The 14,766-nt window shown below is 38.0% G+C and overlaps 1 protein-coding gene across 2 annotated transcripts in view; it reads left to right on the plus strand.

Moving 5' to 3' along the window:
- Positions 4,938-14,766, plus strand: part of LOC109727027 (myosin-11-like) — a 55,713-nt gene continuing 45,884 nt past the window's right edge. Inside the window, exons 1-2 of one of the 2 annotated variants that reach the window (XR_002220694.1) lie at positions 4,938-5,085; positions 13,325-13,453. Coding sequence is in view for 1 of the 2 variants with exons in the window: in XM_020256888.1 (XP_020112477.1) it covers positions 5,083-5,085; positions 13,325-13,453 (132 nt within the window). In the remaining variant the exon portion in view is untranslated. The remainder of the gene's footprint in view (positions 5,086-13,324; positions 13,454-14,766) is intronic. The other variant, XM_020256888.1, reaches the window with a different exon arrangement.

A 14,766-nucleotide genomic window follows, 5' to 3' on the forward strand; every position in this document is an offset into this window, starting at 1 on the left:
AAGGTCCTCACTACGTGAATGTTGAGGCAACCGGTCCCCTGAGATGAGAGACTGGTTCCCGAACATTGGTAGTTCTGTCACGCAGCGAGGGACCGGTCTCTGACTTTAGAGACCGGTTCTCGAACGTTATGATTTTTGTCACGCAGCGAGGGACCGGTCTCTCACTTGTGAGACCGGTCTCTTACAGACCGGTCTCCTCGAGAGGACCGGTCTCTGAGGACGACACATGTTTTTAAAAAGGACTTTTTGCAATCCTAGTCTACTTCTAAGTCTTCTAACCATATAAATAAGCTATGGGGGTCATCTTAAAGTTTAAGGCTTTGAATTTTTACTCATTCTAAACCCTAGAAACTTATTTTTCCCGTTCTTATGGTTCTATTCTAAATAACAAGTTTCTAATAATCAACATCGACTTGATTCTTTGTTTTTACTCGTGATCTTATACGAGAATCAAGTAGATGATTGATTAAAAGATAGACCCTCATCGCTTATAGGATTCTAAAGCTTAATCACCACAAATCTTCGATTCTACAAGCTCCGGAAGGAGATTCGGCGCGTGAATCTCACGTGTAGCCGAGGATTCGGTGGACGCTTCGAGGAGTTGAGGCGTTGACGCTGCGAGGAGTTGCGGCGAGGTCGATTGGAGGATTCCTATCGATCGAGGACCGGCGAAGATCACCATCAACAGGAAATCGATAAATTGAGTCGTATATTTTTGTCAAAATCACTTGTACTCAAGTTTTCTTAGTGGATTTTCTTCGTGTGGTCGATCCCGTGAGTTTTTCACTCCGGCTTGGAGTTTTTCCACGTTAAATTCTCGGTGTGCTGTTTTTTATTTTCCACTATTTCGTTTTATTTGCATCGAGATTTTTGAGTTTGCCGTTTTTACACATATTCACCCCCCTCTAAGTGTTACTTACCTTTTAGATCCTCGAGATCCATATCTTACAGTAAGCACAACCCACCTCGATTCGCTCTCCGATTGCTTGTCGACACTTGCAATCGCCCTCCTACGGCACCCGATACCTGGTTTGGCCTGATCTTGCAGTTGCGCACCAACTGTGCGTCGAATCGCGACTCCGAAAATTATAGGTCTACGGTTTACCGCCACGGTGATCCAAATCCGTTTTCACGATTTTTGGACGTCGCATCGACCCTCGAGGGGGAAACGAAGCTAAATCGTCAGTTTCTTCAATATCTTTACAACGGCTCGACGAATCATCGAACCAACTTCGCCAACGCGTTCGTGTGCCTAGCAATTAGGTTAACAGAGGGTCAATTGAGATCAAACCCTACTATTTCTCAAAACTCCGTTTCGGAGCCCTAGATGCCATTATTGCTAAATACCCCAAATCAATCCAAGATTTAGACAATAATCATCTCATTAGCATCCTAGGATTCCAAAAATATCATTTCTAGAGATCAAATCCCATATTCTAGAGTTCTACCACTAATGAGTATCAAAGCTTACCTCAACTAAGCTTCTTCTCCAAGCAGAGGAAAAAGAAGATGATAGCAACCCTTCTTTAAGCTCCAATCTCCACCCTTCTCCTCGTCTTGATCCACCCCTTAGAGAGAGAAAGAGAGCTTAGAGAGAGAGAGAGGGGGAGTGTTTTTGGATTTGCAAGGTGAGAGGGAGAGAGCAAATGAGCTCTCTATAGCTCATATACACTCACATAATACGCAAAAGTGCAAATAAGTCCCTCAACTTTCATTTTAGTGCACTGCCCCCGCGGGGCCATTTTTTGTATAAGGGATCGGTCCCTGGACTTGAAGGACCAGTCCCCATAGGTCCAGAATTCCAACATTTTTAGGACTTAGCCAAATTTCAGCCTTTTTCGTTTCTTCTCCGTTTTCGCTCATTTTCGCTCGTTTGGCCTCCGATTCTTTTCAAATCGAACCGAGACTCTCCAAACATGTTTTCGAGTGTATTTTCATCATCTTTTCATTCGCGCTAATACCGGATTTAGTCCATGGTCCAACGTAGCCTTTCGGGTCCCGTTTTCGCGCCTGCGCGCTCCGAAAACGCCCGAATACTCCCGAACTTCACCAAACTTCACCGAAACTATTCAAATGGCTTTCCAACCAAATGTATACCATAACTTCATAATTTTAGAAGTCCGGTACCTTACATGTCCCCTCCCAGAGGGACCGGTCCTTGAGAGCACAAAACTTGCAATTTGTGCAGATTTTGCACAACTTGCTCTCGCGGGTCCTCCTCAATGCACTTTATGCATTTTTGATGACTTCGGCTTTTCCGAAGCACACCAAGTCGACAACAAGTCGATTCTAAACGAAGTCTAACTCTCGGATTTCGAGAATTCACTTCCTTACAGATACCTTCCTTATGCAATCGGTATGTGAATTCTGTTCCTGTTTGGAACCTCTTGAATTGTACTGTTTGCGATGCCTTGGACGTACAAGAGAGAATCTGTCCATTCGGCGATCTGTCGACGCACCCGAATCCGACCAAAGAGGCGGGTCTCGATGCGTGACATCACTTTACAATAGTAGCTTCCTTGGTGATTATCGGTGGATGTTATTCATTGTTATCTTACCCGATTTACTTGTTACTATTACTGTTTACCCCTCCATCTGTTGGTGGCTACAGCTTGCCTTCGTCGACTTGCGATACCCACTGGGATGGGGAGACTTGTTTAGATGTTCTCACCCCTACCTTTTTCAAGTGATGCGGATGGGATTGTTTGGGACATAGCGTGAGGCAGTAGCTAGTGAACGGTTATAGAGGTCTCGATCTACGGTATACCTTTTTGATTACTTCATACATAGTATCAGATAGATATTAGTGGATAGTATATATCTTACCCTACACTGGTTATTATATATCTTCTTGTGGTTTAGTTGATGGTTTACACTTGTGGTTTTGGATGATGTATGTATGAGTTTTGGATACTCATGGTTTTGGAATACTCATGGTTTTTGGATACTAATGGCTTTGGATTCGGATTTCGGAATGTAGTTTTCTACCCCTCGTGGTAGTGTTTTCAAAACAAAGATTTTCGTGTGGAAAACGGTTTTCAAAATAGTTTTTTGTGGTTTTTGCAAAGTTAAAATTTCAAAAAAAAATGTCTTCGTGTGGGAGACACTTTTAACTACTAGGATGATTGTGGAATGGATGTGACTAAGGACAGCTAGCTGTATGTTGAAATGAGTTGATCCTTGTACATCCTTTTGTTTTATGTGTGAATGAAGATCTAGTTGTTCAATTGTACTATGTGCTGCGCCGTGCAAATATAGGGGAGACTCTATCTATTTGTTTCAGGAATTTTCTACATTTGTGGTGGGTCTGTTGCACGTCTTTGGGGTCAAGGTTTCAAAAAAAAAGGGGGCAATTTTCTGCTTACTTTGATTTTTAAAGATATTCCGATTTCAAATTAGCTTTCAAAAAAGACTCCGGGCCGTGACAACAATACATTCATTGGTGTGACGATTTAGCTAGCCTGGGTTAGGATCGATGTTAGTCGATGAAAGTGCTAGTGAGTATATTAAAGGCATTGGTGGGTGTGGTGTAAACTTAGGGCATGCTTGGTTCATGATTGGAATAGGAATGTGAAATGAAATTGGATTGCTTTGAAATAGAAAATAGAATGACAAATCATTCAAAAATATTTGGTTCATTATTGGAATGAATATCGGAATGAAAATTTAGAATTTTTGAATCGGGATTTTAATTAAGAAATAGAAAAGTAATAAAAAGAGAGGAGGTGTTGATGAAGGAAGATTTTAAGTAGTTTACTTTAAAATGGGCCAATCCGAGATTCAAAGCCGGATTGGGCCATAAATAGATTTGGTCATTCCCATTCCAGAGTGGAATGGGATTCGGAATCCGATTCCTATAAAACAAACAACAATCGGAATTAATAAATCCCATTCCGATTCCATAGTCTAAAATAGGTGAACCAAACATGCCCTTATATCATTGGTAAGACATAGTGTCGAACGATTTTATATTAAGGATGATTAGGTGGCAAATGGTGTCTATTAATTGTGTCAAGGAGAATGGTTGTCAGTGGAGGTGTTAGTTAGGATAGTAAATTAAGCACAGGTGAGCATAGTGTGAACTTTTGTTAATAAGGTATAGAATCAACACGGACGGTGTACGTAGGTGGCAAATGGTATTTGTTGGCAGCACATATATATATATATATATATATATATATAGCTAAGTATCATCATCGATTCTGCATAATGCTACAAATAATAAACTATAGGTGGGTGCAAATGATAATTATGCAGAGAGGTCGTGTTTCGTAATTGATGAAGAAAAGTTAATCTGTTAACATATTTTATGAAGGATGATGAATATATATGCTAATAATATATTGATATGATTATTATATATATAGCTGGCATTGCTATTATTCAGTATTGAGTATGTATCAATATGGACATTAATCCGTACTCAATTAATTTGTATTTCTTCCACTTCATGTGCGTACGTAGCACTTCTAGCTAGATGAGACTTCTATCTATGCGTCTACTGTCCATCCAATTATGAGATATCGTGGTATTGTATGGTCTTCATACGTTTTATTGGATAAAATATCTAAGAAATATTTCAGAAAAAAAAAAAGCTACGTCGTAAGACATCATATATATATATATATATATATATATATATATGATTTTGAAGAGTGAATGAGCATCCATCGACACAACCCACTTCGCTGCTGCCGCTGCGGGGAATGAGTGAGTAAGCGTAATAGATGGGAACGGATTTTATGCTACCCCCTAGAAAAGGGAAGGGAGCTCACGACATCCACACAAACCCGTAGGTGGGAAAGAAGAGGCGGGGTGATCATTTGGAATGGAGTAAAAAAATAATAATAATAATAATAATAATTACTGACTTATAGATCGTTTTCATCAATAAGAAAAAAAAAAAGAAAAAAAAAGAAGGAAGCAGACAATAGCAGGGACAAACAATAAGAAGACACAGGAGAAGCGGAACAATTTGGAATGGCGCGATCGACCGTAATTGGGTCCTTCTGTTTAATCGGATTCGCCGGCCTGTGACTCTTCATCAATTTTCTATTCAATTTGTCTAACCAAGTGTAGAGAATGGTACGTATTTTTTTCTTTTCCCTTTGGCAATTAATTTCCTTCTTACATTTTTATCACTTCAATAAATTACTTTTGTTACTTCAATAATTACGTACTCCTTGTGAAGGTTTTTAGTTTCAGTTAGAAATTCACAAGGTTAAACTACACAAACCCCTTGGTAGTTTAACTTATGTCTTAATCACCCTACATAAAGAGAAAATTATGTCAATTTCTCAAATAGGCCCATGAAATGTGAGAAGATTGTTTAATTTAATTACAAAAAAATTTCATGAAGGCAAGTCCGTGTTGGAATATTAAATAAAAGTCTAATGAACTACTAATTTTAGTGATCGTAGTGGAAAAAAAAAAAGAAGAAGAGATCAATTATTATTATTTAGATGTAGATCCATTGTTTTAGTTGCAACCTAGATATTCAGAAAAGGAAGTAACATAATACTCCAAATCATTAATTCCAATTGAATCTTGCAACCAAATTCATTAATCATTCGAAATTTTTATTGACTTGGTTAAGGTATTATTAACAAGTACAAAATGAAATTAATATAAGCATTTAATACAAGGAGACAAGTGTAGCAAAGGCCAAAGTGTAGGGATGGTCTTCACAATTTAACCCAAATTTAAATAGCAAAAGATATAATTCGTTGGATGATGACGAGGAAATTAACATTGTTGTAACTCACTTTGAATTACATAATGGTATATATTTAGACCTAATTGCTCTATGTTTTGAGGGGTAAAAACAATGATACTTTCTTTTTTTTTTCATGCTGCTGCACATACTATTAGCGCCACTTTTGTTTTTCCTATGGTGGAATCATAACGTTGGATCTTTATGCCGTGATCTGTTGTGCAAGATGTCCTATGAAATCTTCTTATTCAAGGGTTTTAATTTCTAATACAATGATTTTGCTAATGATTGTTGTAAGAGACTACGTACCTTTTAGCCACATTTGGATCCATGGTATTCTTCAAATGTGCATGTGTTAACATATTTGTAGCCGGATCAAAATCTGAATTCTTTAGGAAATTAATATGCGAGTTTGAAATGTACTTTACTTTTTCCTTTTTTAAGTTCACGTGCAATTTATGAATAGTTTCAATATTTTTCAAGGGAAGAAATAGCTATAAGGATTTTTATTGAATCTCTTACCTCTGCTCTAATGATCCAAAATAAGATCATTCAAAGAAATATTGACTCCACTGATCCTAATGCAGATTGCCGACACATTCTGAAAAAAGATGCAGTTCCAAAATGTACAGGACTTACCTATTTAGAAGGCAAAGATTAAATGTGTATAACCTTTAACCTAGGAGTCCAACTACTATCCTTTTAGGAGGACGGAGGTAGGGGTGGCAATCCAGCTCGCTGTTCGCGAGCCAGCTCGTGTTCGGCTCGAAATGAGCTCGANGAGATCGAATCGCTCGTTTAGTAAACGAGCAGAGCACGAGCTAAAATTTTCAACTCGTTTAATAAACGAGCCGAACATGAGCTGGGGTCAGCTCGCTCGTGTTCGGCTCGATAACAACTCGAATACATATATTTTATATTTATATATATAAATTAATAATTATATATGTATATAATATAAATTTTTATTACTCGATTTTTAGCCCAACCTAAATATAAAGCCCAACTCAATTATAAAATAATTCATTTATATGTAAAATTTTGATCATTAGATCAAAATATCACGGATAAGATCTTATAAATTTATTTCCTATATATATTTTCTCTAATCCTTTTAATTTTTTATTCATAAGCTAACTCATATTTGGCTCATGTTTAGCTCGTTAATAAACGAGCCAAAAACGAGCCGAAATTTTTGGCTCGTTTATGAAACGAGCCGGCCCCAGTTCGCTCGTGTTCGGCTCGTTGACACCCCTAGATGGAGGTCTTCGTCCTACTAAGCCATTTTAGATTATAGGAATTCCGAATCGATGATCGGAACCGTTAAAATTTATCTAAAGTATCGTAGCTATGCCCGCAAGCTTTCGGGTGCCCGGACCAATGTCTGAATCCCCTAGTGAGTCACCTGTTCACTGCTTGCTGCTCATTGTCCCATCAATATTTGAATTGCTATAGTAACTTCGGGGAGTCCAATACAATGTGACCGGTGACTCATTTTTCTAGGCTCAGCTAAGTCAATATCAAGCATTTGGAATCACAATCTGGATCCTCCTGCTCCTCTACTCGCCACTTCCGGTGCCTTAAACCCATTTCGGGCATCCGAAAAGTCAGGCATCTGAAAAGTCTCTGAAACTCAGTTTCAGTTGAGTTTAATCTCAGAGTTCATTTTCGCATTCATTTCGCAACAAACGCAAAAGCTACTATGGACGACAATAACAAGCAACTAGCAGAGAGTGAATTACATTTGTTTATGCATCATGACTATTCTTATAACAAAGTCCAAATTGACCCCATTACCATTTTGTCGTCCCAAGGATCAACTCAACTCATTTCTGTGGAAATAGCCAGGATTGATTACCCAGATGCAATGCCGTGGACAAAAATAGGGCTAGCTACCCGGTTGCCAATATTTTGTGGATAGAGCTAAAACTGGTATCAAGTTGCCACTTTGTGGACGAAGTTGGGACTGCCTACCTAGTTGTTACCTCGTGGACAAAGTTGGGATTGACCACCCAGTTTCTATATTGACGCCCCATTCCCGAAGGGACCTCAAGGACATGACCACCCAAGGTGTTTCCAACATCACGCTTTGCAACTGAAGGGCACACACTTGTGATTGAACTCTCTTTAGGCTCTAGCCAAACATGTTACTACTATTCTAGGTCCATATGTTATTGCAAGTGCATTCAAGTTCATTTAGTGTCTGTGCCATGATATTGGAGTGGCAACAAAGAATCACACAACATGTGTCCACTAGGCATGTTTCTACTAAGGTCTATCGTGACCAAATATACATTAATTACTATATGTGTCAACAACACATATACATCAAAGTTCTTCTAGTATGCGTTACATGACAATAATGTCCATAACACATGAACCATATCTAGCCATGCAACTACTTGCACGTACCGCTAGTGGATGCACATATCATGAACATTTCATATGCGTGTGTAAACATTAGCTAGCCTATGATGCTTGACTATCATATGGATCTCATGAACAATTAATGAGTCAAGAGAAGGGGGTTAAAAAGATTGAACCATCTCCAGGTATCATTATACCCACTTTGTATTAAGCATCCACCTCGGTTAGCTCACTCCTTGATCACGATGCGATCCCAGCTTCCCAATCCTCGCTCAAGCCAAAAGATAGCATAAACAAGTCATATACTAAGGTAGGATGCACTTCCAATCCAAAAAGAATTCATAAAATCCTATACTAAAGTTTATGGAATGTAAGGTTCCTCACAGGTTCCTTACAGGTTTCAAGACATGAATTTAGGTTCTACAAAAACAACTAATTTCACATAGTTTTTGTCACGCCCCGTGACCCGCCTATTTGGTCGGATTCGGGTCGTCAACAGACCGCCGAACGGACAGAGTTTCCCCTATACGTCCTAGGCATCGCAAACAGTACAATACAAGAGGTTCCAAACAGGAACAGTATTCATACAACGATTGCATAATGAAGATATCAAACAATATAAACAACTAAACTATTACAAGCATTCACATCACATGCTTTCTTTTTACATATTACATTTCCTTTTTCTTTTCTTCCAAATACAACCAAGATTATTACAATATTGTTTTACATCTTTTCTACAACCCCTAGCTAAGCCGACTTGGGGTAATGCTATTTTTGGTCTCGGTGGTAGGGTGCTATCTACGGAGCTACGCCCTTTCCTTGCATCGCCGCGCCGCTCACGTGTGAAACCTGTACCCCCAAAAACAACACGGGGGTTAGAACTATTATCCATAGTTCCCAGTGGGTACGGCCACCCAACAGAAAAGCTCGACCCACCAGGTCCGAAGGAAGCACTGCAACATATTAGTCCAACAAATATCCAATATATATATATATGCAAGTACTAAAATACATGTTATGCCTCTCAACATGCAACAATGAAATCATGCAACTATGCAAATCAACATGCAATAAGCTAAGTAGATCGACTGATTCTACTTTCAATCCTGCTATTCATAGCTCATCTAATTGACATCTAAGGTTTTCTCTATCTTAGATTCATGTCATTTACAATTCTACTCATAAGGTTCTATTTACCTTTATCAAGCTATCCACTTAACTCGGTCTTAAATCAATCATCCGCGGAATACCGTGCAAAACCAGGCTCAAGGTGAAGGACATCTCACTTGCACCTTAGCCTTAAGTCCACTCAACTGGGATGCCAACTAGGATGCCAATCCACTCTGCTGGGATTCATCAATAGCTTACAAGAATGTCATCCAATCTCACTGGCTAACCAAAAGGTTAAACCCCGACTCACTTTGAAAATCTCATAGGTGAGAAGAAGCTGCACTCGCACACCGAGACCGTCTGTGGAACAACTACATCTGCCCCGGGGCAACTACGTCTGCCTCCATCGTGAAGTACTCCGGAGGCCACTACTTGGGTGGAGCGACCACGCCAAGTAAAAAACAGACTAAGTGAGTATGATCCAATCCTCTCACTCGAGGATACCCTGTCTACTAGGTTTAACAACGACGCGGGAAATCTACTAATCCTTACAATAATGTGGGAAATCTACTAATCCTTACAATAATGTCACAAGTATCTCTACTACACTAGTTTCACATGGTACATATCCACCACTCGGGAAATCATCTATCCCTATGTTCATGTCATAGTGTCTCTACTACACTAGTCCAAATGCTACTCGATCTACTTGACAATCTACTAGTCCATATCGAGTATCATAGTTTTCACATGTCCTTGTTTTTCAACGTCGAATTCTCTAATCAACCTAGAGTTATCGACCCAAGTTCAACATGCATATGTCAATTAACATAATCCTCTATATGTCAATGTGCATTCCATCTAGTAATCCTACAATATGTCATCATGCACATATACCAACTAGCATCTCATGATATGTCAACATGCACATATACATCATCTAGCATAATCCAAAATATGCCAACATGCATTACATCTAGCATTTCTACAATATGTCAACATACATATGTTTGTCATCCAATGGTAGTCAAGCATCTCGCGCATTCATATAGCATCATTTTCATGCATTTATCTATCATTCATTTCATGCATTCATCTAGCATTTATTTTCCATGCATTCATCTAGCCATTAATTCACTATATGCATCAATAATAAACATCACTTCGCTTCGACATGGAAGCGAACTAAACATTTCGGTGAGCACAATCCACCTCGCAACGCTTTCCGATTGCTTGTCGACACTTGCAATCGGCCTACCGTAGCATACAATATCCGATTCGGCTCGATCTTGCAAACAATCACCAACCGTGCGTCAATCCGCGGAGTCGGGTTTTAAAGGGCTTCATCTAGATGCCACGATGCTACAAATCCGATTTTGCTATTTTTGGATGTCGCCTCAGCCCTCCAGGCGGAAACGAAGCTTAACGGTCCTTTTTCCCAATATCTTCACATAGCCTCGATGGATTGCCGAACCGTCTTCGCTAACACGTCAGAATACCTAGCAATTGGGTTTATATAGGTCCAATTTAGATCAAATATATTTACAAAACCCACATCTCTAACCCTAACATGAAAACAACCTCAAAATAATTCGAAATTAAATGGAGCATCATACTAGAAATACTATAGAGACCATTAGAACACTACACATCAAGGATTAAACCAAATCCTAAACACTTACCGAAATTGCGAATGCCGAGTCGAAAGCACGCCGCTCTACCGGACGCACGAAGACTCGAACCGTTGCTTCCAACGCGTTGACTAGCTCGCTCTCCGCCAACGCCACGAATTTGAGAGAGAGATCTAGAGAGACGAGAGAGATATTTAGAGAGAGAAAGGGAGGGTTTCTCTCTCCCTCCATATGTGCGTGTGTATGTGCTATGGGTGTGTGTTCGGTTGAAGGAGAAGAAGAAGGCAAATGCTTCTTTTATAATTAACACTCTCAAAACACTATTCATACTAGCAGTTTAGCAGCTCAGGATCAGATACCTTTCGCCGCCCCTTCTGAATGTCCGTTCATGCTCAAATTTGACAGTCAGGCTCGGTTTTTGCTAAATAAATGGAATATATCTTAACTTTTTAGTTTTAACCATTTTGGTTACCGAAAGCTCTACCGACAAAAAGTCTCTAGCAGATAGCAGTCGGATTTTATTTTTCACCTTCCGGGTGTCAGAATGACATGAAACTTTAAATCTAACCTCATAAAAATAATCTTGACATATTCCCAGATTTTCATAATTTTCTGACACTGTGAATTTTCTGCTAAAAATACCAGTCCCGTCTCTTACAAAAAATTCTAAATCTCCTGTTTTTATTCCGATTTCAGCACGAGTCATTCCAAACTTACATTTTACTTCTTTAAGTCCAATGAAAATAGTATATTCCACTATTTTTATTTACACTTAATTTTATATTACAATCTGGTACATTACAGTTTTAATTATCAATATCCGAAATGTGATTTTTAGGTTCCAAAATGTGACCACCGAACTTCATATATCTAGCTGAAGTTGAATATTGTAGAATTGATTTCAGAACTTCAATAAATAGCATCTAAAGCTTAAGATTTTCCAAGAATCTATAGGGTTTATAGAAATCTTTGATAAAATCCCAAAGATTGCACATCTTAACCCTAAATCTCTAAAAGCGGCCAATTAATCTACATGAACCCAACTTAGATACCCTATTTGGGTTTCCCAAAGTCCAAAAGGACTAAATGTTCAAGAAACTCATGCTACAATGCCACAAAATTAAGTATGGGGATAGAGGGGTACCTATTCTTTGATGATCAAAGATGAGAAGCCCATAAAAGATATGAAAAATGTCTTTATGAGCTCTATACATCGAAATCAGCCAAAGCAACCAAGTAAGAAGTACTCGTTGGCTAAGAAAATCATCTTAGAAAGTGATCGGCATCATATGACTGCAAATAAGAGGCAAATAAGAGGCACAGTAGAGTAGAGAAGTATAGTGAGTGAGTGAGAGAGAGAGAGAGAGAGAGAGAGAGAGAGAGAGAGAGAGAGAGAAGGTAGAGATGCTTCAAAGAGAAGAAATGGGAAGAAATGGGGGATTAGGGCTTCATAGTTTCCCATATATAGGAGTGTACATTTGCTCATAAGTCCCCCATTTTTCAACAAATTGATCCTACACGTAGATGAAAATGCACACTTAGGAATTTAGGTTTCCGAATGTGCTCTCCAAGCTCCATAACACAACTTAGTTTCGGAATCTCAAAATAGGTTACACAGAAATAGAGGTTGCCTACTATTGGGCTGCCCAAGTTTCGAAACATGACAAAAGGGTTCCGAAACCATTAAGGCATTTTTTATACTCTTTTGAAACTCTTGTTTTCGGTTTGTTTTTACCCCAACTAATTATAACGCATCATTTACTTCTCAAAAGCCTCCCTAACCCTATCTTATAGTATTTTGGTTTCACTTTGCCTATATAACTAAAGTTTAATGCACTACATTAACAATCCATGTTCTTGTTTTTTCCCAACTCGGCCCGCACAGCTCCTCATTGTGCAGGTTCTGGAATCCACATTTTCATTTCCGAAACTAAGTTAGGTTCCGGAACCTATATACAGGTTCTGCAGATCCTAAATCTCTTTACCATATTACTCAATTTCTAAGTTTCATGTTCTGAAAGCTAAAACCTCAAGCTAAAGTTTCCTTTTTCTTAACTTAGTCTCTTCTTTTCGCTTCCCTTTAAGAAATTTTTGGGTATTACAAGATCCATGCACAATAGGGAGCCACCTCCTTGTCACTTGATCCAAGGGTCAAAAAGTTGATAATAGCAACTTGATTTCTGCTATCAATAGTATTCTAGCTCTACTATATAAAAAAGTATGTGAATTATTTATGCCTTGGATTATGCAAGTGAGTCTTAAGAAATAATTGATTTTAATGGCGTAAGTAGTAAAAGAGAGTGCAAGGGGGAATACACCTAAATAAAAATCTAAAGTTTGATTATATCAACTGTAAGATAATCCATTTTCTTGCTTGTCGAAAATAGATGACAATAATTTCTATTTTTTCACATTGACATTTGTTAGAATTACTAATTCGTTTTCTCTGGAGATTATGCTCACAAATATAATTAATATGAGTGCTAAACATTTGTTGCAGGGAACTAGTGTTAACATCATTGTAGGTTCTCATGTATGGGTTGAAGACCCAGCAATAGCCTGGATTGATGGACAAGTTGTTAAGATAAATGGGGTGGATGCTGAGGTCCATACAACCAATGGAAAGACGGTAAATCCACTACCTGTGATATAACTTTACATTTGTCTCGAATATTGTAATCTCTCTCATATGCGTGCATGTGTCTATAGATCATTTTCTTTTTTCCTCGATCAATTTATTTATTGTAACCTAGGGGCATATTGGTTGGTCATCAAATGGAATGTGCTACATTATTGATTGTCTTATAAACTAGCTTGCACGTTTGACTTTTGTTCATGCCTTAGCCATCTCTAATGTGTGGCAAGTATATGAACAGAGTGGAATGACTTTATTTGTGACTTGTTTAAGCAAATATTATTCTATGTAATACAAAAGTCATTACAATTGTTTGCTTACTCTGATAAAATATATGATGGTCATATATTGTTCAACATTATATAAGATCTCCATAATAAAACACAAGAAGATTAGAAATATTTCATAGTACTGCACTTTACTTTTCTACCAAGAAAGATAGGCATACTAGATTTTAAATTAATGTTATAAGCACTTAAAAATTCAACCCGTTTGGCTTGTTCTACATCATTAACTATCGATAGCAAATGGGCCCTGTTGCCACCTATTTGTTTTCGATGATGGAGCCTTTAAATCGACGATCGACACCATTGAACATGATCTATACCACTTGAAGTATTTAGAAATCAAATTTCATACATTTTCGATATTGTTCTCTTATCCAACGAGTGGACACAAAAATGAACGGCTGAAAATGAATATTCTTTAACAAATTATGATAGGAGTCTTGTAATCAAGATCAAGAGTATAGATCTTGTTTTAAATAGTTTAAAGAATTTTCTAACAAAAATTCAATTGATTTGGATATCTTTACGCCGTTAAACGAGAAAACGTCTCATATCAGCCATTAAAATTACAAATTTTGAAACCCTTTGATTATTAGGCAAATGATGCCAAAAAGATTTGAAATTTGATTTCTAAACACTTCAAGTGGTATAGATCATGTTCAACGGTGCCGATCGTCGATTTGGAGGCTCTATCATCGAAAACAAATGGGTGGCAACGGAGCTCGTTTGCTATCGATAGTATTCTAGCTCAACTCTATATATATATATATATATATATATATATATATAGAGAGAGAGAGAGAGAGAGAGAGAGAGAGAGAGAGAGAGAGAGTTGGGCTAGAATGTTCATTCAATCTTAAACAGTTTTTAGAAACATCAATTGCTCTTGATTATATTTAGTATGTTATCAATTCAATGCTCCACTCTTTATCCGATGATCGAAAGGGTTCAAAATAGATAATATGAATTGTTTAGTAGTTTATTAGTGTAGAACAACCTATATTCATTATATTTTTAATT

Source organism: Ananas comosus, linkage group 2 (genome assembly GCF_001540865.1).
Source record: "Ananas comosus cultivar F153 linkage group 2, ASM154086v1, whole genome shotgun sequence".
NCBI lineage: Eukaryota > Viridiplantae > Streptophyta > Magnoliopsida > Poales > Bromeliaceae > Ananas > Ananas comosus.